The following is a 23,366-nucleotide window of genomic DNA, read 5'->3' on the forward strand; positions in this document are numbered from 1 at the left end:
TTATACGGAAACCACTTATCAATATCTGGCACGTGACAAGGTTCTCTTATCTCCACAGAGTGACCATCGACCACCTCCCTGACCAAGGCCCTTCTCCCTCTGCTATAAAACGCTTAATGTTGGTAGGAAAGTTGGTATTTCAGTTTCTATTACAATTGTTTTCTATGTTTACATACCAGTAGTTCCTTTTATTAATGGTATTTTGATATTTTGATACTAAACCTGGTATCACTACCGAAGTGATAATTCCGGTGTCGTGACAACACTAATAAAAGGCCTACACATTGCTCAGGACTAGAGAATTCACTTTGCGAGATGAAACGTACCTCACAAAGAAATGTGAATGAATAAAAATAGACCAGGCGTGTAATTGGTTCATTTAGTTTATATTTAGACACGTCAGATTACATTTGCACTTGAGGGGGTAAATTTGAGAGCCGCTGAGTCTTTAATTAAAGGCCTTGGGAGGAGCGTGGCAGAGTGAAAAACTGCAGCGTGCTCCGACCCAGAGGAGACGGCGGTTCCCAGGGTCCAACTCAATGGACTTATTTTACAAAGCTCAAGAGTGTGGAACTCTTGGAACAGTGAAAGTAGCAACTGCATGCATGACGCAGAACCGTCTCTTGTGCCTAATTGCCTAAGTATAGAACCCGACAAACATATCAGGCGTCTCAAAGCGCTCACTAAATGCCCTACCTAAGAAGAAAGAGAAAACACTCCGTACTGTGTTTCTCTCTGGAACACCCCCAAGTTGTCCTCCCCCCTCCACTCCCCTCCCCTCCCCTCCCCATCCCATCACACGGTCCAGATCTGACCAGCTCTGTTCCCAGCATGGAAGCCCGGAGTAGGAACACCCCCTTGGGACATCATGGGAAGGCTGAGAGAGGACTGCTTCCATATTGGGTGTGGAGGTGGCCAGCGCAGAAGGGCCTGGTCCGGCAGTTGCCTTGTTAGGCAGTTAGAGCTCTGCAATGTAAACACAGCGGATATAAAGAAAGAAGGGAGGGGGAAAGGAGAGGAGGGTGTGGGAGGAGAGAGGGGTGTGGGAGGAGAGAGGGGTATGGGAGGAGAGAGGGGGTGTGGGAGGAGAGAGGGTATGGGAGGAGAGATGGGTATGGGAGGGGGGTATGGGAGGAAAGGAGGGTGTGGGAGGAGAGAGGGGTATGGGAGGAGAGGAGGGGTATGGGAGGGGAGAGGGGTGTGGGAGGAGAGGAGGGGTATGGGTGGAGAGGAGGGGTATGGGAGGAGAGAGGGGTTTGGGAGGAGAGAGGGGTATGGGAGGGGAGAGGGGTATGGGAGGAGAGAGGGGTTTGGGAGGAGAGAGGGGTATGGGAGGGGAGAGGGGAGTGGGAGGAGAGGAGGGTTATGGGAGGGGAGAGGGGTGTGGGAGGAGAGGAGGGGTATGGGAGGAGAGAGGGGTTTGGGAGGAGAGAGGGGTATGGGAGGGGACAGGGGTGTGGGAGGAGAGGAGGGGTGTGGGAGGAGAGGAGGGTTATGGGAGGGGAGAGGGGTGTGGGAGGAGAGGAGGGGTATGGGAGGAGAGGAGGGTGTGGGAGGAGAGAGGGGTATGGGAGGAGAGAGGGGTATGGGAGGGGAGAGGGGTATGGGAGGAGAGGAGGGTATGGGAGGAGAGTGGGGTATGGGAGGAGAGGAGGGGTATGGGAGGAGAGAGGGGTATGGGAGGAGAGGAGGGTATGGGAGGAGAGAGGCAAATGAAAGAAAGAGCAGAGAGGAGAGGAGACGGCAAAAGAGAGATACAAACGGCAGAAGTAACATGGGACCAGGAGGAGACCGAGGCCAGAGGGCCATGGGGATGGGGGTGGAAAGAAGAGGATTATGGGATGTGTGATGGGAGTAGGGTGTTGGTCCACATGGAAGAGATGTTGAGGCGCATTTAGGGACTGGTTCCTATCTGACCCAAGGCTTTAGGAATGCTCTGGAGTAAAGAGCGAGGGAGGGGCGGGTGAAGGGGAGTGAGGCTGGGTCTACTTCCTCACCCCGGGCCTGTGTAATGGGCCTGGACTCCCAGAGGGATGGGCTGAGCCCAGGCTAGAGGGGGAGCACAATCAGGAACGCAGGGCGTGGCTATTTCCTCTCTCATATGCGTGCACACACACACAGAAACACGCACAACACACACACCCACTATGAGCCACGCTCCATCCATCTCACAGGCATCTGACACACAAACACACACTCACACACAAGGACACACACACATAGATTACATTCATCCTCAAACACATCATGTTCACGTTCGTGAACTTTCAGGACTTACGTTTTTTGTATGTTTCCCAAACCACTAACCCCAAACCTAACGTTGATCTAACCCCAACCTCAGCCTATAAGCCAAAAGTCCTCACTTTTCACCTAGTATCGTGTTTTTTTTTTTAATGTTATGACAGGAAATGTTGGTCTTGAAAAGGCTATGGAAACCAACACACACACACACACACAAAACACTGAAACGGCCCTTTGACACCCAAATCTGTGTGCACATCTTATCACAGCTCTCCACATTTCCAAACCACCATCTCTCAATGAGGCCGATGAGGACGCAGCAGTGTAAATGTTTACAGTTGGGCTATTGGTTTCGCAAACACACCAAGTAACCACACAAACAGACCTGTCCCACAGATGACGGCTAACGGACGGGATAGGCTGGAATGGAGGCATGTGTGTGATTGTCTGTGAGGACAGCGGGCAATTTAAAACTTTGTATTTTAGGTCTAAAGAGTCTTCTGACACCTTGATTTTACTCAGTTTAATCACTAACAACACCCGCGGCCGTGGAATTTTGCCGCACCCCACAGGTTCAAATTAAGATCTTACATCTGTGTCACAGTCAACAGTTACACCCTGGCACGCCATTCATTTGGGCATGTTATGTTTCATTGGCCCGGATCGTTCGTGCTAATTCAGGTGTTAAGGGGCTTTACACTGTATTGCAGAATACTTCAAGAATGCAACTACAGTTGGAGGTATTCCAGGAAAAAAAATGAAAAAAATATCTTACGTTTATCCAGTTTCAAATGAACAACAATTTACGCAAACGTATTCTAGCAGAAATTATATTTTAGTTTGTAGGCTATTTATGGGTTTTATTTATGAATGTATGCTTTTCCATGTTTTATTTTCTACAGACAGACAGATGTTCATGATAAAGGTAAAGTTTGCTTATGCTGTTGTCATATGTACCAACATTCTATACAACATCATGGAAAAATGTACTCCCAGCCTCGATCCACTGCGCCGTCCATTATTTCCCTTAACGACGAACGTTATATTTGTATTTTTTATAAATTCGGTTTTCATCCCTTACGTAATATGGGTGTCATGGATGGTCATTGAGGTGTTAAGGGATGAGTGGCCGAGGCAGTTCTTCCCATAAAGTGGTTTCCAGAGCGGTAGACAATATCCTGAATAATCCATGTGTTGATTGGGATATTTTATTCCAAAAATCTGTGAACGTGTGTTTTGTTGTGATACAGTGTGTACGTGGGTGTGCGGTTGTCGGGTGTGACCGTGTGCGCACGTGTTTGTGTGTCGCCATTGAAGCTTATAGGCATGTCCGGAACAATCGCTTCCATAACTCTGTACGTTTTTTAAACGGACTCGGGGATGTATAGGACGTATCAGAACTGCTTTGTTGAATCAGATGTTCCCTTTGATACCTTGCTCCACCTCCCGCCTGGGTGAAAAGGCCGGAGTCACGGAGAGGCTCCGTCCAACAGGACCACTCCGCAGCGCGTGTTATTCCTGGGATAAAACGGGACTAAGGGGATGTGTGTTGTGAGTAACACACAGGTTTCCATGGTACCGCACAGTGGCTACCGTTCCCCGCTAGCCGATGTAGTCAGCGCCGTTCGCCAGAAATTCCTTTGTTTTTCGCGGCTAGTTCAGCTCACGTGTAGGAGACATGCGGAGGATTAGCTGTAATGTTTTGAATTATCTGAATACGGATGTGGATGTTTAAATTAATGTAATCATAATAGCTACTACATTTGTTCATGTCTGGCTGTGATGCGGCTCTACTGTAGATGGATAAGTCACACATGTTCAATAAAAATAAAGGCAAAGAAAACACGTTGAGTTACAGTAACTATGTTTATCAAGTTGTTTGGCACTAACATAGAACTCCTTCGTGGTGGGTGTACCGTTTTGCTGGCTGATGGAAGCAGCATGTTTGTGGCTTTGCTGCCCTCTGGTGGTTAGAGAGACTAACAGCAATTCGATAGAAGACATTCAACATTGTCCTTAGAGGTCCCTTTCTGCCAAAGCTTAGCCATGCAGTGTTATCGTCATCATGTGACAATCAACGGATAAGGAAAAACGTCAATATGTCTGGGCTATCAGGGACATGGACCTGAAATGTCTTGGATCAACCAGGTGATTAACAGTAGAATGCAAGGTTTTCTCCAGTTGATCTAATAAGGTTGTGCAATCTACCAGGTTGTGTGTGAAACTGAGGCCCTATAGCTCTGTGTGCGTCATGTACAGCCACAGGCACTGAGACAAAACTAGTGAAACCACACAATGGACTATTCTTTATACAGTAACGAGGAATGTTGAGACAAGATAACTCAATCTCCATATCAAATCAATCAGACAACGGTTGAACAGCTAATACGAGTGGGCATGTCTGTGTAAAAGTAAGTGTGTGAGTAGCTGAGTATTTTTTCATCAGGCCAAGGCATTCCGATAGAATCATGTCAATGCGCTGGAACAGTACTGTTCAGTGCTCAGTGGAGCAACAAGCTACACACGCTAATTCTCATTGAAAATTATGGCGTTTAAGCAAGGCATACCCCCGTAAGCCAGTCAGAGTTGACCAGGGCATATTTTCAGGCATACCCCATAAGCCAGTCAGAGATTCCCAGGCTAGCCGATCAGGCCAGGCATACCCCGTAAGCCAGTCAGAGATGACAAGGTTAGCCTCATAGACATACTCTGACAGCTTTGTATTTCATATATCTGTGCCATCTTGTACACTCTGCCTTGACGAAAATGACTGGAACATTGGTTATGGGATGACGTCTCAGATGATGACAGGAATCTTGGTTATGGGATGATGTCTCAGATGATGACCGGAACCTTGGTCTTCGGATGATGTCTCGGATGATGACCGGAACCATAGGTATGGCATGATGTCTCGGAAGCATTTTGTGTGTTAGTCAGTGGAATAATGTGTATTATAATGTGCCTTCGGAAAGTCATTGATTAATTAAATCTAAACACAATATTTGATTAAGACAAAGCGAAAGATTTTTAGAAAAGCCCACTTTCTGAAAATGAAAAACAGTGATTGCTCTTTAGCAAAGTACTGAATAAATGGTCTGAGTAAATGCACAGCAGATGTTCCAATTGTTTTAAATTTACAATAAATTGGGACACCCTTGTTCTTGCTTTGTCATTATGGGGTATTTAGAGTAGATTACCAAAAACATTTAATCAACCCAAGTTAGTCTATAGCACAACAAAATGAAGGGGTCTGAATACTTTCCAATGGTCCTGTTTATCTGTTCTGTATACCAGAATCACTTTGCCCGTCCTCACATTTAGTAAATAACTGTATAGAAGAAGTATTTTGGTTTATGTATAAACAGTTCACCACTTAGACATGACCAATGGGATTCAGTTCAGACCATCTTGGGCTGTATCTTTTCATGGTGTATGTGTGTGTGTGTGTGTTGCTGTCTGAGTGGGCCTATTGTTCACTTTGTACTCTCCTGAGAGGCCACTGTCTAGCCCTAATAAATCTGCCCCAATTAGACAAGACACACATGCAGACCTTTTTAAACTCTCTCTCTTCCTTCCCCTCTCTCTCACAAACACTCCCTCCCTCACTCACTCACTCACACACACATACACACACACACACACACACACACACACACACAGGCACTCTACCATTCTCAGCTGCTTCTATGGGACCGGTCACTGAGCTCTAAAGCCTATGTTGTAGTCAACACACTGAACAACTCAATGTCTTGGATGTCAATCTGAGCCTCTGTCACATGCTATTTATACAGATTGAGTGACAAGGCACTGTCTTTTCTGACCGTGGTGCTGAAGTGTCATGAAAGGCCTATCAGCATGTAGTCACATGAATACACACACGCGTACACACACGCGCGCGCATGTAGGTAAGGGCCTAAGAGTTTGATCCGTGTGATGGAGAGGAGACTGCGGTCCGTGAAGATTGATCCAATGTAATCTAAGAGGACGTCACCCTGGGAAAGCAGGAATAGACAGCTGCAACATATACTGGACTCAGGACAAGACCCTAAATATAACAGACGGACTCATCACCAGGCTGTAATATAGTTATAAAAGCAGGAGGCTAGAACACATCTATTAAAAGAGACACGCAGTGGTAATCACACATTGCATCAAACCACTAGCCATTGCATCAAACCATTAGCCATTGCATCAAACCATTAGCCATTGCATCAAACCATTAGCTTTCTACTGATGAATGATTATTTCAACATGGCTGCTTTCCAAGAAAATAAATCTTTGGCGATTGGTATTACGTGAACAATCTTTAGTGGCTGATGAAGAATCATCGGCGACAGCGAAATGCCTGCTTTTTGTAAACGATGGCCCTCTAGGACAAAAGCACAGGGCCACAGGGACACGTCTTTGTTTCCATAAGCTGTGAGAGACACCCATACCATGCCTGCAGGGAGTGAAGAAGGAACGCCCTGTATGTTCCCTGTGGATCCAAGGCTGAACAGGCAGCCAGCTTCCCGCCAGGGAGCCTGTTGAGAACGTATCCCTACAAACGCCAGCAGGGTAGATCTGTCCGGCCACTCTCTGTGGATATCTTGTCTAGCCAGGAGGTGTGTTAAAGATAAGGGATTGCCAAAACCCAGGCAGCAATAGTGCGCTGTCTGTTGATGATTCACAGAGCTCTGCTATCACATAGTTTATGGTCTCTTTGATTGCCTTATTCCAAGGAATAACCAGCCACTTCAAATGTTCAATCCTCCATACGTGCATAGCCTTCAAAATATTACTGGTTAAAAACCCGATGAGCCAACTGGCAGAGTGAATCGAAAACCTGCAAGGCTAATTAAACAGTTTCAGCACAATGAATCACTATGACCACTTCATGATCCTGGCTGAACCACTGGTTACCGCGGCGACACGAGGGACACGGTCCAGACTTACCTCGGCAGATGAGGCCCTCCTGGCTGACGGCCTGTTTGCAAACACCACAGTTCTTGATCTTCTTGAAAGTCTTCACCCGGAAGGTGTGTGAGTGGAGCCCCTCCAGCTCTTCAGGCTGAAACAGCAGAAGACAGAGGGACAGGGTTAAGGTGGTGCAGAGGTGGTGGGAGATTGCATGTCCAACTGGTCTTTTTCATTTTACTGTTAATATATTACACTGATACACTTGTATAATCGTCAGTGTCGGCGTGGTTTGTCAGCCTTTGTGTTGCGTCTGATCGGTCAGACGATCACGTCACAAGGTGCTCCTGCCTGTCCAACCTCAACATGATTTCAGAGTCTGAACTGTGCACTGTGCAGCTGCGATGTGATGGATGGACAGAGGCATGTGCAATGGTGACAATAGTCAAATGTTATGGACAAAATGTTGTGGACTAGTGTCAGAAGGACCACCGTAGCCTGAGCTGGCGTGCCCACCAGTGAGGGCATATGATTCCCGGTCAACCGATTACTGATGTCTTGATAACCTGTCTTGATCTCCTGTCTTGATCTCCTGTCTTGATAACCTGTCTTGATAACCTGTCTTGATAACCTGTCTTGATCTCCTGTCTTGATAACCTGTCTTGATCACCTGTCTTGATAACCTGTCTTGATAACCTGTCTTGATCTCCTGTCTTGATCTCCTGTCTTGATAACCTGTCTTGATCTCCTGTCTTGATAACCTGTCTTGATCACCTGTCTTGATAACCTGTCTTGATAACCTGTCTTGATCTCCTGTCTTGATCTCCTGTCTTGATAACCTGTCTTGATCTCCTGTCTTGATAACCTGTCTTGATAACCTGTCTTGATAACCTGTCTTGATCTCCTGTCTTCATCTCCTGTCTTCATCTCCTGTCTTGATAACCTGTCTTGATCTCCTGTCTTGATCACCTGTCTTGATCACCTGTCTTGATAACCTGTCTTGATAACCTGTCTTGATCTCCTGTCTTGATCTCCTGTCTTGATAACCTGTCTTGATAACCTGTCTTGATCTCCTGTCTTGATCTCCTGTCTTCATCTCCTGTCTTGATAACCTGTCTTGATCTCCTGTCTTGATAACCTGTCTTGATCTCCTGTCTTGATAACCTGTCTTGATAACCTGTCTTGATCTCCTGTCTTGATCTCCTGTCTTCATCTCCTGTCTTGATAACCTGTCTTGATCTCCTGTCTTGATCACCTGTCTTGATCTCCTGTCTTGATAACCTGTCTTGATAACCTGTCTTGATAACCTGTCTTGATCTCCTGTCTTGATCTCCTGTCTTCATCACCTGTCTTGATCTCCTGTCTTGATCACCTGTCTTGATAACCCTTACTGTCTATTGGAAGTCTTATTGCCTTGTAACTCAAATCCTAACTTGAGATAAAAACAAAAATGAGTGCAAACATTTTCAGATTCGTCCTCCGGCTTCACTCTGTAAGGGAGTAATACTGACTTCCTCTACTCAAAACATGAATCAGCACATAACCTCGGGCTGTTCAAGCTCATTTTCAGGGTCTGCAGGTGTGTTATGTAAACCCTCTGAGATGACTCCTATATTTGACAGAGTCTGTATCGCAGTCTCCCCAGACAGTCTCCCCGACAGAATCTGCTTGTCTACAGCCAGCCAGCCCCACTGCTTTCCTTCATCTTTAATTACATCTCAACTCCCTTCTTCCTGTCAGCCTAAACTGCTAGTTGGCAGGAGGGGGTGGAGGTAACAGATGTCGAAGCGAGGGTCATCCCTGGTCCCCATTTTGTGTCCCCTTTGAGTTTTTACTCTGTAGGATATCGAGCCACGCCAACACACATTAAACACAGCTCGTAAACGCTGAGATGAGATGAGGGCTTACTGATTACTTTTCTAAGCAGAACACACAGGTTGGAGTGGCTTCATTATATTCATCAGGCTTCCACTAAGCCAGCGTGTGTTCACAGGACAGTGTTTATAGAAGCCATGGTTCTGGCACGTTCAACATTAGAAATCTGCTTTTTATGGCATGGGAATGGCACCCAGTAAAGGACAGGGAATCTCCAGGAATTGCATAGAAAAAATTACTCAGTATCATTTGCACATTTCAGTGGCTGTTGAGGTTTAGAAGGGGACTATCAACTGGCTGGTGTTCAGTAGCGACTGTAACACTGAACCAGCCTCAACATCAAATTACTACCTGTCACTTTGATACTCCATAAGGTGTGTGTAGATAGACATGTTCCCTGGAAGGCCAAAGCAAGACAGCGTGTTCCAACCTTTTACCATTCCAGGGACAACCATACCACGATCAATGGCTCGAGGACCATGGTAAATGGTAAACAACAAACTTTTTATCTCAACGCTGCATTCGAGCTCCATTTCTAGGAGACAGGAAATGTCTGCCAGAGCCGCACGGCGAGGCCTCGACGGCCAGGCACTTTATTCCGTCTCGGTGGCGTGCCTTGCCACGGCCCAATGTGATTAGCCTAATCTGGTTAGCCTAAAACAATGACTGCAGATGAGCTGGGCAGCCATCTTGGCATGGCCATCTCAGGAACAGGAAGAACATGCCTGGCACAGCTTTGCCCATCTTTCTATGTCAGCACTCAGCCTGTCATCTGCTCAGAAGGAAGTCTGTTTATAAGAGATAACAAATGCAAAAATGTTTTGGGTTGCTTCAGGCCCTGCATGTTTTTTAAGCATTGCACACTTAGTATTTTGACAGTAGTGAAACAGAAGCCATGCCATACAATTAGGTATCAACGACCATTTGTAAATGGAGCCTACCGATACATGTTGAACAAGGAGAAGGGTACAAAGAGTGAATGGGGGGACCTGTACCTACCCTGACAAAGAGAACCAAAGTCAGCCACTGCATTGGCATTCGAACAAGCAGTATGGAGACACAATTACCACAGCAGTCATAGTCAGGTGATGACCTCTGGTCTCAGCGTTGAACTTGCTGGATTCTCTTTGACTTCAACTGACACTCAAAAACTCTTCGCATGTCAGTCATCTCTCTGTCCTAGGATACGACTATGATCAGAAAACCAGCGGTTCATTGTCAGTGGGGCCTAATCCAGTGTGGAAATGTTGTTCATATCAGATTAAAGTAAATGTATAACGGATAAAACTGGAGCACGGTTTCACATAATTCAAGTGATGTTTGGGATTTCAAATCAAATCACCCAAATAATGTGTGGGATGGTATTTAAACCAAGCTTACACACATGGTGCCACGTAGTTAGTCTGTTGACATGGTCGCTATAGAAACTTAGCTCCTAGGATCTGTTCCTTATGAACAGTGTAGTTTTGGTTCAACAATATAAACGTATGCATGACCACCCAACGTATGCATGACCACCTGACCCATGTGTACGCTGCCTACTGTACATGACAGAACAGCTCATAAATTGCCTCCGTAGCCTGCCAGAGAAAGGAAGCCGTGCAGGTTTGTTTCTGACACTCTGGCAGATGGAGAGCAAGGTCACGTAAACCTGCACACCACACACACGGGCGTTTGCATGCGCAAATATGCACACTTAACAACAGGCTGACAGGACATGCGAATACACCCACTAATAACAGGCCGACAAAAACACACACAAAAATCTTTCACTACAACAGGCCAAAAGAACAAGCAAATACGCACACTAACAACAGGCTGACCGGACATGCGAATACACCCACTAATAACAGGCCGACAAAAACACACACAAAAATCTTTCACTACAACAGGCCAAAAGAACAAGCAAATACGTACACTAACAACAGGCTGACCGGACTACGTGAACACGCACTAACAACAGACCGACAAAACATGCAAACACAAACACTAACAACGGACCGACAGAACAAGCGAATGTACACGCTAACGACAGAACACGCGAATACACACGCTAACAACAGAACACGCAAATACACACGCTAACAACAAACTGACAACACACACAAAAACACACTAACAACAGACGGACAGAACAAGCGAATATACACGCTAACGATAGAACACGCGAATACACACGCTAACGACAGAACACGCAAATACACACGCTAACAACAAACTGACAAAACACACAAAAACACACTAACAACAGACGGACAGAACAAGCGAATATACACGCTAACGATAGAACACGCGAATACACACGCTAACGACAGACCGACAAAACACACGAAAACACACTAACAACAGACAGACAGAACACATGAATACACACGCTAATGACAGAACAGGCCAATACACACGCTAATGACAGAACACGCGAATACACACGCTAACGACAGACTGACAAAACACATGAAAACACACTTACAACAGACAGACAGAACACACGAAAACACATGCTAATGACAGAACAGGCCAATACACACGCTAATGACAGAATACACGAATATACACGCTAACGACAGAACACGCAAATAAACTCGCTAACGACAGACCGACTAAACACACGAAAACACACTAACAACAGACAGACAGAACACACGAAAACACATGCTAATGACAGAACAGGCCAATACACACACTAATGACAGAATGACAAAACACACGAAAACACACTAACAACAAACGGACAGAACATGTGAATACACACGCTAACGACAGAACACGCAAATACACACGCTAACGAAAGACCGACAAAACACGAAAACACACCAACAACAGACGGACAGAACACGCGAATACACACGCTAATGACAGAACACGCTATTACACACGCTAACGACAGACCGACAAAATACAAGAAAACACACTAACAACAGACGGACAGAACATGTGAATACACACACCGACAACCAAAGCAAGAGAAGCAACAGAACGTCTCAATCTCAGTTCATTCAGCCCGGGGGAGTCCTGGCATTTGCGCCCCTCTAAGAGTGAGAAGCAGAACCGCACCCATGACCCCTTAAAAAAAACAGACTTGTAGTGTTCCCTCCACTATTCTCCACAGAAAAGAGACTTGGAGGAGAATCCAGAAAAACTTAATCCATCCTGCAGGGGCCTCAGATGTCAGTCTTGTTTTTTTTTTCTTTTTTGTCAAGGGGGGGCTTGGGGCGCGAGGGGGGCAGTGGGGTGGCTGAGCTCTTAGCGCAATACCTCATGGTTCCTATTAGCAATTTAGTCAAGTGCTCATGGTCTTTAACAAACCAAACAAACATCCCCTGCAAATGCTTTCAGCCATGTGAGGCAGACATTGTTTACCCAAAATATGATGTCAATACACGGCTGTAACAATACAGCCCAGTTGCCTTAGTTCCCCCTTCATTAGGAGGCCAGCCGCCGCTCGCTGGGTTTGTTTATTGTTTGTAGAGGGGAGGAAAGTGGGGGGGACTCTGGGATACGGGGGGCACCACAGAGTGTGGGGGAGGGCGAGGCAGAAGGGGGTGTAGGGGCCAGTCATTGGGTACATTCACAACCGTCAGGGTGTCTGGAGGTCCGTTCAAAGTGATGCCAACCATCCAAATGCCCCAGGCCTTCCGGTGGCTCCATCCGCCCTCCTCCCTCTCTCTGGTCTCGGCCAGACGGCTGGAAACAGGCACCCTGAGATCCCCGGGGGCCAAGGCCAGGGTCCACACACACAGCCCCCCTGCAGAGACGCTAAGCTCCTGGGAACAGGGTACCATCCCCCTGGGCCACACACACACACACACATACACAATGGAGACTCCTAACACAGAGGGAGTTTGGTTTGAGGGTCATAGCTCCTAACAGACTGCAGCACTCCGGAGAAACCAAGGCTGCTTCTCTGTGGGAAAAAGTGACATTGTCTACGTGTCTCCTCTGCAAACACTTTAAAAATAAAGGTGTCTTAACATGAAGACTGGTGGGAACCCCTATCAATAATTTGAGGAACCACTTTAAAAAGTTTATGGGTTCCTCAAAGAACTTACAGTTGCCCTCAGTTTCAATTGGAAGAATCCACTGGGAGCCTTTACTTTTTGGGATGTACAGTATACTGCATGGATCTTAAGGTTTTCCATGGATCTTAAGGATTACTCATGGCTGCACAGCATGAAAACTAGCCTTGCAGGTAGAACTATTAGAATATGTCCAGTTTAATCCAGATGGAGCACGCCGAGAGGAGGAATCAACAACGAATTCAGCGATGCCTGTGTGAGACCAGCAGAATTATCTGCTGGTCTCGGCGCTGACAAGACGCAGAAACGGGCTGATTGGAGTCATAATGACCCAGACTAAAAATCCAGAGCTCCAGGGGAGTCATACAGCATCAGAGCCCAAGTATAAATCACCCAGAAACAAACCCAATTACATCCAAGTAAACTGAATGCACTGCAGCAACAGCATGCTGAAATGGCCTCCCCTCACTGTACCTCAACAGGGCTGCAGTCCCAGTTACTACCGAGATACATTCCTGGTGGATAAGGTCGCCTTGAGAAGCTGTTCTCCAACTTTGACCAAGTCACGGCTCCACAGGTCACAGAAACACTCAGACTTTCTCATTTGACTGTGTGTGTAAGTCACTTTAAAAGGCAGTGTTTCGTTTTCTCCAAACATTGCGCCTGACATTGCGGCCAAACAGCTTTCACATTTAACTTTGGTCTTTGCAGATGTTGTCTGGCAACGTTGTGCCTAAAATTCTTGTTTGAGGGTAAAAGCTTCTTGCTTCCTGACCTCCCATGTATGCCAAGTTCGTGCAGTCTCTGGCAGTTGACTCGTGCACTCATGCCACCATCAGTAGATCCCTCATCATAACCCCGGGGTTCTTAAAGATGTCTATGAACATCTACTAGTCCGCTTAATGTGGGGCTTAATGTGTTGGGGGAACCTGTCCTGTGTTGTTTGCCAGGGGTCTGGAATTTTCTCCATTTGTAGGTGATCCTTCAAACAGTGGAATAATGGACAGTATGGAAATGGCTTTGTAACCCCTCCCAGGCTCATGGACATGGACAGTCTTTCTTCCGAGGGCCTCAGAAAGATATTTTTATCTTGACTTGATGTGACAAGGGGCTGGACTGGACACTCCCAAGTTACTGTAATGATTTTATAATCCTTTGCACATCATTTTGCACCTGATTCAAATTTCAGTCATTTTATGTGATGGTAAAATAAGGTTTCATTAAATTCTTCCACATAAGGAAATTGCATTTCTGCTTATTCATTCATTGCATAAATGGTTTCAAAGTAAAACATGTTTGTGTAATTTATTAAATTGGGTTACCTTAACCAATGAATGTGGTTCAGATTTAGTTCTAATATCCATGTTTCCAAATACATAAAAATAAAAATGACTTTCCCGGGAGGGGTCCTTACTTTATCAAACGTACACAAGTAGCAGTTGATTTCAGTCTTAGCTGTCAGGCTGTGATGCTCCATGCATCAGCCAATTACTTACCACCCAAAAAACTGCTGGTCCCACACATTCAAACACGTCAAACATTGTTTTATAATCCACAAATGAACCACAAAATCACAAAGAATTTAAACAGTTAAGGTAATGGCCATCGAAACTATGTGAGAACTAGCACAGTATTCTGACACAGCGCAGTACCTCGCTACACACTTTGCCTCAGTTTCTCACAGGCCTACAACCTAATGCTCACACACACTCAGACTGGCCAAGACTCACAAATACCAGAAATACAAGACACACACACACACACACACACTTCATAGAGTCTGCGTGTTTGAGCTTACGTGCTCTCTGTCTTCCATACGCTTATTAGTTTTACCACACTTTATCACTTTACACACACACACACAGCTATGTGGTTGAAACCCAGGAGTAGATAAGAGTTGGGAAAACCTACTAAAGAGGTAATAGACAGTTCCACACCCACTCATAGGGTCCACTGTGGAGCCATTAGTGGAGTGCATTCAGCCAGGCTGCTGTGCGCAGCCCTCCTTCATGTGCTGATGCCCACTAAATGTGTTGATGCAAATGGAGTATAAACAGGACAAATGAAAAGGCTGTTATGAGCTCACGTAACAGAACTCTACTGCTTCAGAACATCATGACCACCCCGTTTTGATCGATAACACTGAGGGGGCGGGGGGGGGTTTAGCCAGAACCAGCTAGTAAAAAGGCTATTTTTGGATGCACGTTTTAGTTACAGTTTGTTATACAGTAGGTCAGGGTAGGTGTTAGCAAAAAACACCTAACCCCACACGAAAATGTCTGAAATGTGTGCGTAAGCATGAGCTGACGATCACATCCAAGCTGTCCAGCAATGTGAGATAATTGGACAACCTGTCCTAATCACCCCAGCATCTCTCATATGGGTCAATATGTGCCTGGCTGAGATCTAGTCACCCCAGCATCTCTCATATGGGTCAACATGTGTCTGGCTGAGAGGCTAACAAGACCCATAGTAGGGTCACTACAGCAGGTCCATCTGCTACTACTGGGAAGGGTGTGTGTGTGTGTGTGTGTGTGTGTGCGCTCTCAGTCAGTGGAACACCCCTCTCTCACCCCCCCCCCATCCCCCACTGCCATTTCCCACCATATACTTCTCTTCCACAAGGCTGTGATACTTCAGCTAACAAAAAAACGGAAGCAGGCAGGGGCGTCACCCTTGACCTCTACCATGACCTCTCCTTCCACTCGGTCTGACCTGACCCACATCTATACTGACCTACAGAGCCAGCACCAGTCTGTCGTCCTACCAGGACTCTTTCTCTGTAGATACTCAATTTCTATTACTTTTTCTTACCACCCAAAGATCCTAAAATCCAATTTGTGAATAAGGCTTTATGCTGTTCTGGTTCTTATCACGCTGCTTGCTTAACCAGGAAGTGTAAACCCGGAATCCTTACGGGAAAGAGGGAATTAATTCTCTGGTCTTTGACCAAACTCACAGACTGCCAAACCTACCAACCCCCAGAACACGGGCAGTGCAGAACCCGGCAAGTGCAGAACCTGGGAAGTGCAGAACCCGGCAAGTGCAGAACCCGGGCTGTGCAGAACCCGGGGCAATGCTGGCCTGCTGGGCCGGACCACCAGGCTAATCCTTGGTCCTGCAACCATTCAGCTAACCACAGGGTATTTGTCCACAGCACCATCACATTGAAAGGACTCTATTTGCACAGGTTGGCTTACATTACCAAAGCAAGTGGAAAATAAAAAAGCTAGAATAAATAACAAAAACCAACAGCATGTAAACATGACATGGATGTTTTAAAATATTAAAGTTATTTTGAAGTTCACAATGTTGTTTGTGCTCCACTGGTTGATTCTTTCCCCCTGTTTCTGTCTCTCTTATTTTCCCCGTCTACTGTCTTACTCTCTCACATACTCTGTCCTTTTTTAGTCTTTTGATCACGTGAGTACAATGGAGCCCCCACATGGAGTGTCAATGAAGGGCCACTGAACACTGAACTCTACCAATAGGAGGAGGGCAAAGTTGAGGCCAACACTGGGACTGTACCAGCTATTGTGACATTTATGTGAAGTGCACATTGATTTTTGACAGGCGCGCTATTAGGAAAATCCACTGGGGGTGACTGACTGATGGTTCTGTAAAAGAGCCAATGAATTCCTCATCTTTATTATATAAATTAAGAGAGTGAGGGAGACAGAGAGAGAGAGAGAGAGAGAGAGAACTAAAAAGGGAGGAGGAAAGAGACAGGAATTAGAATGGGGGGCAGGGCAAAATTGGTCTCCATGGCATCAGGACATCTCTGGGCAGGAATTCCCTTGATGGATGGCAGGGATATGGACTGGTCAGTGACTGAAGAAGTGCCCTGACCATCTTCTGAGTGCCATCATTCCTTATGGACCTTCTGGATAGTATAATGTTAATGTGCAAAAACAGGTGGATCTAGTAATTTTTCTTCTCCACAAAAACTGACATGGAGTTAAAAAAGTGCTCTTTTTTTATGTCTGAATGAATCTATAAATAATCTCCATTGCCAATTTCCAAATAAGGAACCATAAATAAGCAAACATAGCTTGTGATGAAGATAAGTCATAGAAATGTTTAAGTAAAGTCCTGCATTCACATGACTTCCAGAAAAACTGTACATTTTCAATGTGGAAGGGAATCAAAGAGAAGTCCTGTTTCCTGATTAAACAATGAATATAAGCCTGAGTGATGGATGAGGAATGACGTGTCAGCCAGCCTCCTCGCCGTCTCTCTAGACACAGTTTGGCGCCCAGGCTCTTTTATATCAAACAAAAGTCTTGGTGTTTGGAACAGCACTCGCATCTGATTCTAATTATCTGTTATCTGTACACAAGAATAAACATTCTGGTGGGGTTCAACATTTCCCAAAACGTTTTTATTGCATTCACATTACTAGCCAAAGACATGATTTATTGTTACTAATATGTTTACTCAGGGTTAGGTCTACAAGGCCACCCTCCAGCCTTGGCACCCCACAACTCCCATTCGTCAAACCAGAAAACACGCCGTATACATCCCATGCATAATCAGTTACTCTAAACCCCTTAAAGTTCCCGGGACCACCATAGGCCTCAAAGTACTTCCGGTGTCCGATGTCTTTGCAGTCCAACCCAAGTTTGGCTGAGGTGGTAAACTCTGTGCTGGGCAAGCTGTAATGTTAAGGAAATTGGCCCCTCTCTCCATATGGAGTGAGGATTTTGACCTCTTCTCTCTCCTTTATTCTCCAATTTTATATTCTCCTGTCCTCCTCAGTGCTCCTTTCCTATAGTTTCCCCCATCCGTTGACATCACAATGGACGGTCACCTGCTTTTCATTGAGAGACGAATGCACCTCAGGCATTCCAACCCCTCCCCATCGCGCTCTCACTTTCTCTCAACATGCATTTTTATCTCAGCGAGGTGGATCCCAGAGAGGAAATTACTCAGTCATCCAAGAGTGAAGACAGAAAATCCCCCCTCTTTCTTACAGGTCCTCAACAGCACAGCTAGCAGAGAGAAAGAAAAAGATAGAGGGAGAGAAAGAGAAAGGGAGTTGGGGGAGTGAGAGGAACATGAAATCCGACATGTTTTCTAGGCTAAAAACAGCATGTCATTTCTTTAATGGGACAGGTCATTAGACAAAAACCCTGATACTTACCATTATACCCCATCAACACCCCAAGAAATGCCCCGTACACTAAATAACAACCCTGTAGACAATATACAATCCAGCAACACATTAGAAATGTAAATAAAAGTCCTACTCCAGAGCCATAAAGACAACTCTGGGAACGCCCACAACTCCAGAAACACGGACACATTATGGGAGCGAGGGAGCGAGACAGTGTGTACTGGAAATCTGATGTCTTAATACACAACTGAGTCACGTTAACAGTTCTTTAACATCAAGCCCATGACTAAATTCTCGAACACAGCTTACACAGGTATACACCTGCGAATATGGATGAATGCAGTTGCACAGATCACGCAATAAACATCATTCAGTTATGACCCATATTCGTCCTTTGTTAAAGCATCCTAAAACACACAATGAGACTTAAGACATACTAAATCACACTACCAGAGTTAAAACATTGCCATACAAGTCAATCCACAACTGGTTAACAAGAACATGGCTATAGGTCTATATCAACTGTAAATCTGACTAACTGAACTGAGGTCATAACAAGGTTAACAAATTTAAGGATAGCCAAAGTCTTCAAACCAAACTTCTTAAACAGAGATGTCACTTTAACACAGGGCTCTGCCTTGGTCATGGTTAACTTGTCTGTCTCAGGCCTGGCTGCAGGATAAGGTGACTCTAAGCTCAGATGAAAACATCCATCAGGCTAATTTATATACATTTGTGTTGAATTATCATCACCAAGTATCTTCACCCTGGCGGAAGAAGCAAAAAATTCAAATGTTGAGACCATGAGTGATTTCCAGGTGGCAGGTCGACGTGAAATCTGAAGCTCAATCAATCAATCAATCAAACTTATTTATAAAGCCCTTTTTACAACAGCAGTCTATCTCGGCAATGCATAGTGGACAGCGAACATACAAAAACGATATCATTCGCAATTTCGGTTAAAAGCGTATTCATCAGAACAGTGTTTTAGCACAGCTGACTTACTAAAATATGAACTGAACTAAATGTTGAAAGTAGCGTATATACAAACAAAAATACTAAATAGCAGTTTATGCCGAAGAATGAGAAGTGAACAGAGCAACAACGAACAATACAATTAAACAAAATACCAGATGAACACTACAATCTATAACTCGGCTAGATGAATGCAGTAGTCTGAAGATCCAATTAGCAACCACATAATGGCCTACTACAATCAGACACATATAAATATAGCAGCGTTATAGTACAGTATACGCAACCCTCCTTATCACACCAGGGGACCTTTGAAGAGGCCCCACCATCACAAAACGACTGCATGCAGGTACTTTCTTTCATGTTGCTCCAGTCTGAAACAAACGACAGGACTTGCATCCCTGTGTCTGGGACTACATTTTGGTGACTCAACGGCGTCGTTGAAGGGGCTTGGCAGTGGTTAGCTGACACTGCATGGAACCCACTTCTGTTAAAAAGATCAGCAAAAAAATTGAGTCCAGAATTGGGCGGCTTGTGTAAATTTAGCCATGGACCTAAAGGTGAATTAACAACAATCACATGATAAAGTCAATGTGTTTTTCTAACTGTCAAGGTCCAAATGATGTTATATTGTGCTTCAGCCTGAATACAAACTACCCAGTCATGTAGTGGCACCATGAACAAGTCATAGAGAGACTGCATCATCTACAAGATCCACCAGAAGTTCAAAACTTCCTGGCGGACTAAAATAAAGTCTAATGCCTATTCAGGAAAACTCTAGATGAATAAGGAGACTACAATGACTAAACTGACAGGATATGGAAGCAGGGAGCACAGTATGTCATACTTCCTGAAATGTGTTTTGAGTTCTCTAATCAACAGCTAATGACAGAAATTATATTTAGCATGTATAAAATGTTTAGGCATTTTTGTCATTGAGAACAACATCTAGAGTGACTTGCAATAGTGAATGCGTGCATGTTCATTATTGTGTTGTAACGGTTCCCTATGGGACTAAAACCACAAGCCCTGGCATACCAGCGCCCCACACCAACAAGCCACACGGAACCAATTGAATTGACATAACACACTGAATGACATCACCTAATTTGACCGGCACAGTCAGTGCTAGTTTAGAGAAATCAAGCGTAATGTTCTCCATGAAGCCGCTATGACAATACAGCAAATCAAAATAAATGTAGCTGTGAAATGCAGATCGGCAGATCTTTTGCCCAGCATCTTGCGAAATCACAGGATTTACAACAAATGTCGGCCTAAGAAGAAAGGCAGATCTAAGTGGCACATCTGGCCAGCCCAAACTGAACCTTCCCCCTACTTGGACTGACAAACAGTACCACTGCCTATGCTTCACTTGGTAAAATGGCCTCATGCTGCCTAACGGTAATCTTATAAAATGTCTATTTTATTTTGTTTAACTTTTACTTATTTATATTAGCAAATGTAAAATATATAACTGCCAGCAAATCTCGTCCTGCAAGCAGCCTGTCTTATGGCCCTGATGCCTGCTCAGCCTAAAGTCAACAAAGTTTATTGTCAAAAAACCATTTATTTGCCCAGAAAGAACTGCATGCATGCTTTGACCAGGTCTACACACTGGCTCGATGATTGAGAACCGATGAGGCTCTGTAACCACAACACTTCTTCCTCGAAACTGACAGAACACTGACCGTTTTGGAGTGGGTGGCGCTAACACAAACCATGACCTGTTGCTAATGTTGTTACAGTAAATGCACGTACTCCCAGAAATAACAACCTCAGCACTGTATGCCTCTGAGATATACACAAACCTTATGACCCCTTACGCATGTTCCATCATATGTAATTCAGTCACGCATTTCTCTTAGACAGGTTTTTTTTTCATAAAAGCACCAACTTCCACACCCCGGAGCCTTGTTACAATCTGTTCCAAAGTGCTGTTCTAATTCAAGAAGCAATCACTGATACACAACATGGTCTGACTGTTTAGTGGCACTTCAACGGAAACTGCAAAGTCAGGGGCCGGAAGTATGGACGCATCAGTTGGGCGTTGCCGGACGTCGTCACTGACGGGCCCAAGAGCTTCCTTCGCACCCATAGGTCAGTCAGATCACGCCTCATTGGACGCTGACAGCATGGAGGAGTCAGAGCCCACTGGAGAACTGATTGGGTTCTACAGTCTCGTCAGCCAGTGGACACATCTGGACCAAGCTGGCAGACTTTTTTTAGCTAGCAGGCACCCTCTGACACCTCTGTTGTTATAGCTGATTATGTCTTCGTAGTTGATGTCGCTATCAGGGTGTAGAATCCCAGTCGGTATGTCAGCAGCAATTTATTAATTACTACTGATTAAGATAAGAAAGGTGTTAGCAAAGGGTTGAAGAGCTTTAGCGAGTGGGGTGAAAGGCATTTAAAAGGTATTTCTCTATTATCTAAAGACATCTTTCTCCTGTCATGTCCTCCGATCTGAGAATAATCTGGTGAAGTCCTGCCTGAGGATGAAGGGAAGTACATAACAGAATGGGTTGACCAAGGGACAAACTTTTAGACAACAGAGAAAATAGCTTTTCAAATTGTTCTGGACCTGATGCTCAAACTTGTCTCAGATGCTGTTGCCCAACACGGCCATGCCCGGTCAAAGGGCTCTCCAAGCAGGCCAGAAAGCGGGGGTCATGGACACAACAAGGTATCAAAACAGAGGTCAAAAACAGAGGTCAAAAATAGCAAATAAAGGACTGCCTGAATGCTCCTGCTGACTCATACACAACAGTCAATGTTTGAACATACAGGACCACAGTGCACAATATACACCTGGTACCACAGAACTGTGTGTTTCCAGGGCTGTTAACTGATGATTTGGGAATGAGTGAGGGAATTGAATGAGGTAGATACTGGTCTCTGTTGTGTCACCTGTGTCGGGCCACAAGCACACAGGGAAAATATTGCCTGCCGGCCTTGTGGGAGTAATGACTAGCAGGTCTCAACACCTCGCCGGATCCCCTGGATGAAATACAGACCCACAGACGTGTTCTTCTTCCTGTTCAATGACCCCTGACCTCCACTTGGCTCTCAGCCAGCCCACAAAGTCCTTTGTTGTCACCCGAGATCCTTTACTGGCCTCTCGTCAATTACCTCAAGAAGTCTGTAAACTGGTTACCTAATCAGAGACTGTGGGTGTATGAAAGAATCTGTGCCAAACTGGATGTGTTTACTATTGCATATAATAACTGGAGAGGGAGGACATGATGGCAGAAAGAAATATCTATTGCCTTCTTAAAGCAATCAAAGACAACAACTAGCGTGTCATGGATGAGTAATGGATGAGTCACGCATGATAATGCCACAGTCAGGGCACAGTGCTCCATCCAATCTGGACAAGAGAAAATGTAAGAATCCCCATTCATCGACTACAGACCAGCCTCCAGCTTTACACTGCCGTCGAAGCTCTGGAACCTGGGAAATGTTAGCTTTGTTCCCAGGTGGTGGGGGAAGGTGACATCAGTGACTAGGTTAGAGCTCTGGTGGAGTAATGCCAAGTAAACAAGCAGTCCACGCTGCACTCCATGTACATCCTGTTGTGCTGTGATGTCTTCCAGTCAACCTCTGAAAGAAACTTTGAAACAAAGTCTACAAATTGACACAGTCGAGGAGCACTTTGAAATACAATATTTCCCAAAGCAAAACACGTCAATTCAGGAATGTAAAACGTCTCACCACAAATTTGCTCAGGCCTTTCTGTGAATCTGCATATTTTAAAGAAAAGGTTTTCTTACAGAAAGCAATAACATCAAGCCATAACCATTTGATGTGAACCGTATCAGCACTGAGGGAAGATTCTGCGAAACGCAGATTTCACCCACGACTGGACTAAAAAAAGAATGCTGAATAGAGAACGCCATTCGTAATACAGAAATAGGCTTTGTCCGGATTCGGGCTGCCGGAGCCTGATAATAATAACCAAAATTGCTGAAAAGACAGCTGCCCACTGGCCAAAAACAGCACTTCATCGACTCCATAGAAAACAACACACTCTACTTGTTCTAGTAAGATACGGCCAAGAGAGCAGAACCCAATCTGGTAGTGCTAAAAATAATGTATTAGTCTCTTATGACTCCCAGTCTGGCTGACACAGCTCCCGTGATGCACAGCGAGGGAGGACTGATGCTCACCGGTCTGGATAGGAGGCCAGAGTTGGTGCAGAATTCACACAGAAGTTGCCTTGAGCTTTGTTTGGTTTTCTCAGCTCTGTT

At 45.2% G+C, this 23,366-nt stretch overlaps 1 protein-coding gene across 10 annotated transcripts in view; it reads right to left on the bottom strand.

The window, feature by feature from the left end:
- Window positions 1-23,366, bottom strand: part of tns1b (tensin 1b) — a 142,643-nt gene that overhangs the window by 103,930 nt on the left and 15,347 nt on the right. For all 10 annotated transcript variants that reach the window (XM_020041125.3, XM_020041122.3, XM_020041120.3 and 7 more), the window contains exon 2: window positions 7,177-7,291. In XM_020041125.3, the coding sequence (XP_019896684.2) occupies window positions 7,177-7,291 (115 nt within the window). The remainder of the gene's footprint in view (window positions 1-7,176; window positions 7,292-23,366) is intronic.

The sequence above is a fragment of the Esox lucius genome, chromosome 20 (assembly GCF_011004845.1).
Source record: "Esox lucius isolate fEsoLuc1 chromosome 20, fEsoLuc1.pri, whole genome shotgun sequence".
Classification (NCBI taxonomy): Eukaryota; Metazoa; Chordata; class Actinopteri; order Esociformes; family Esocidae; genus Esox; species Esox lucius.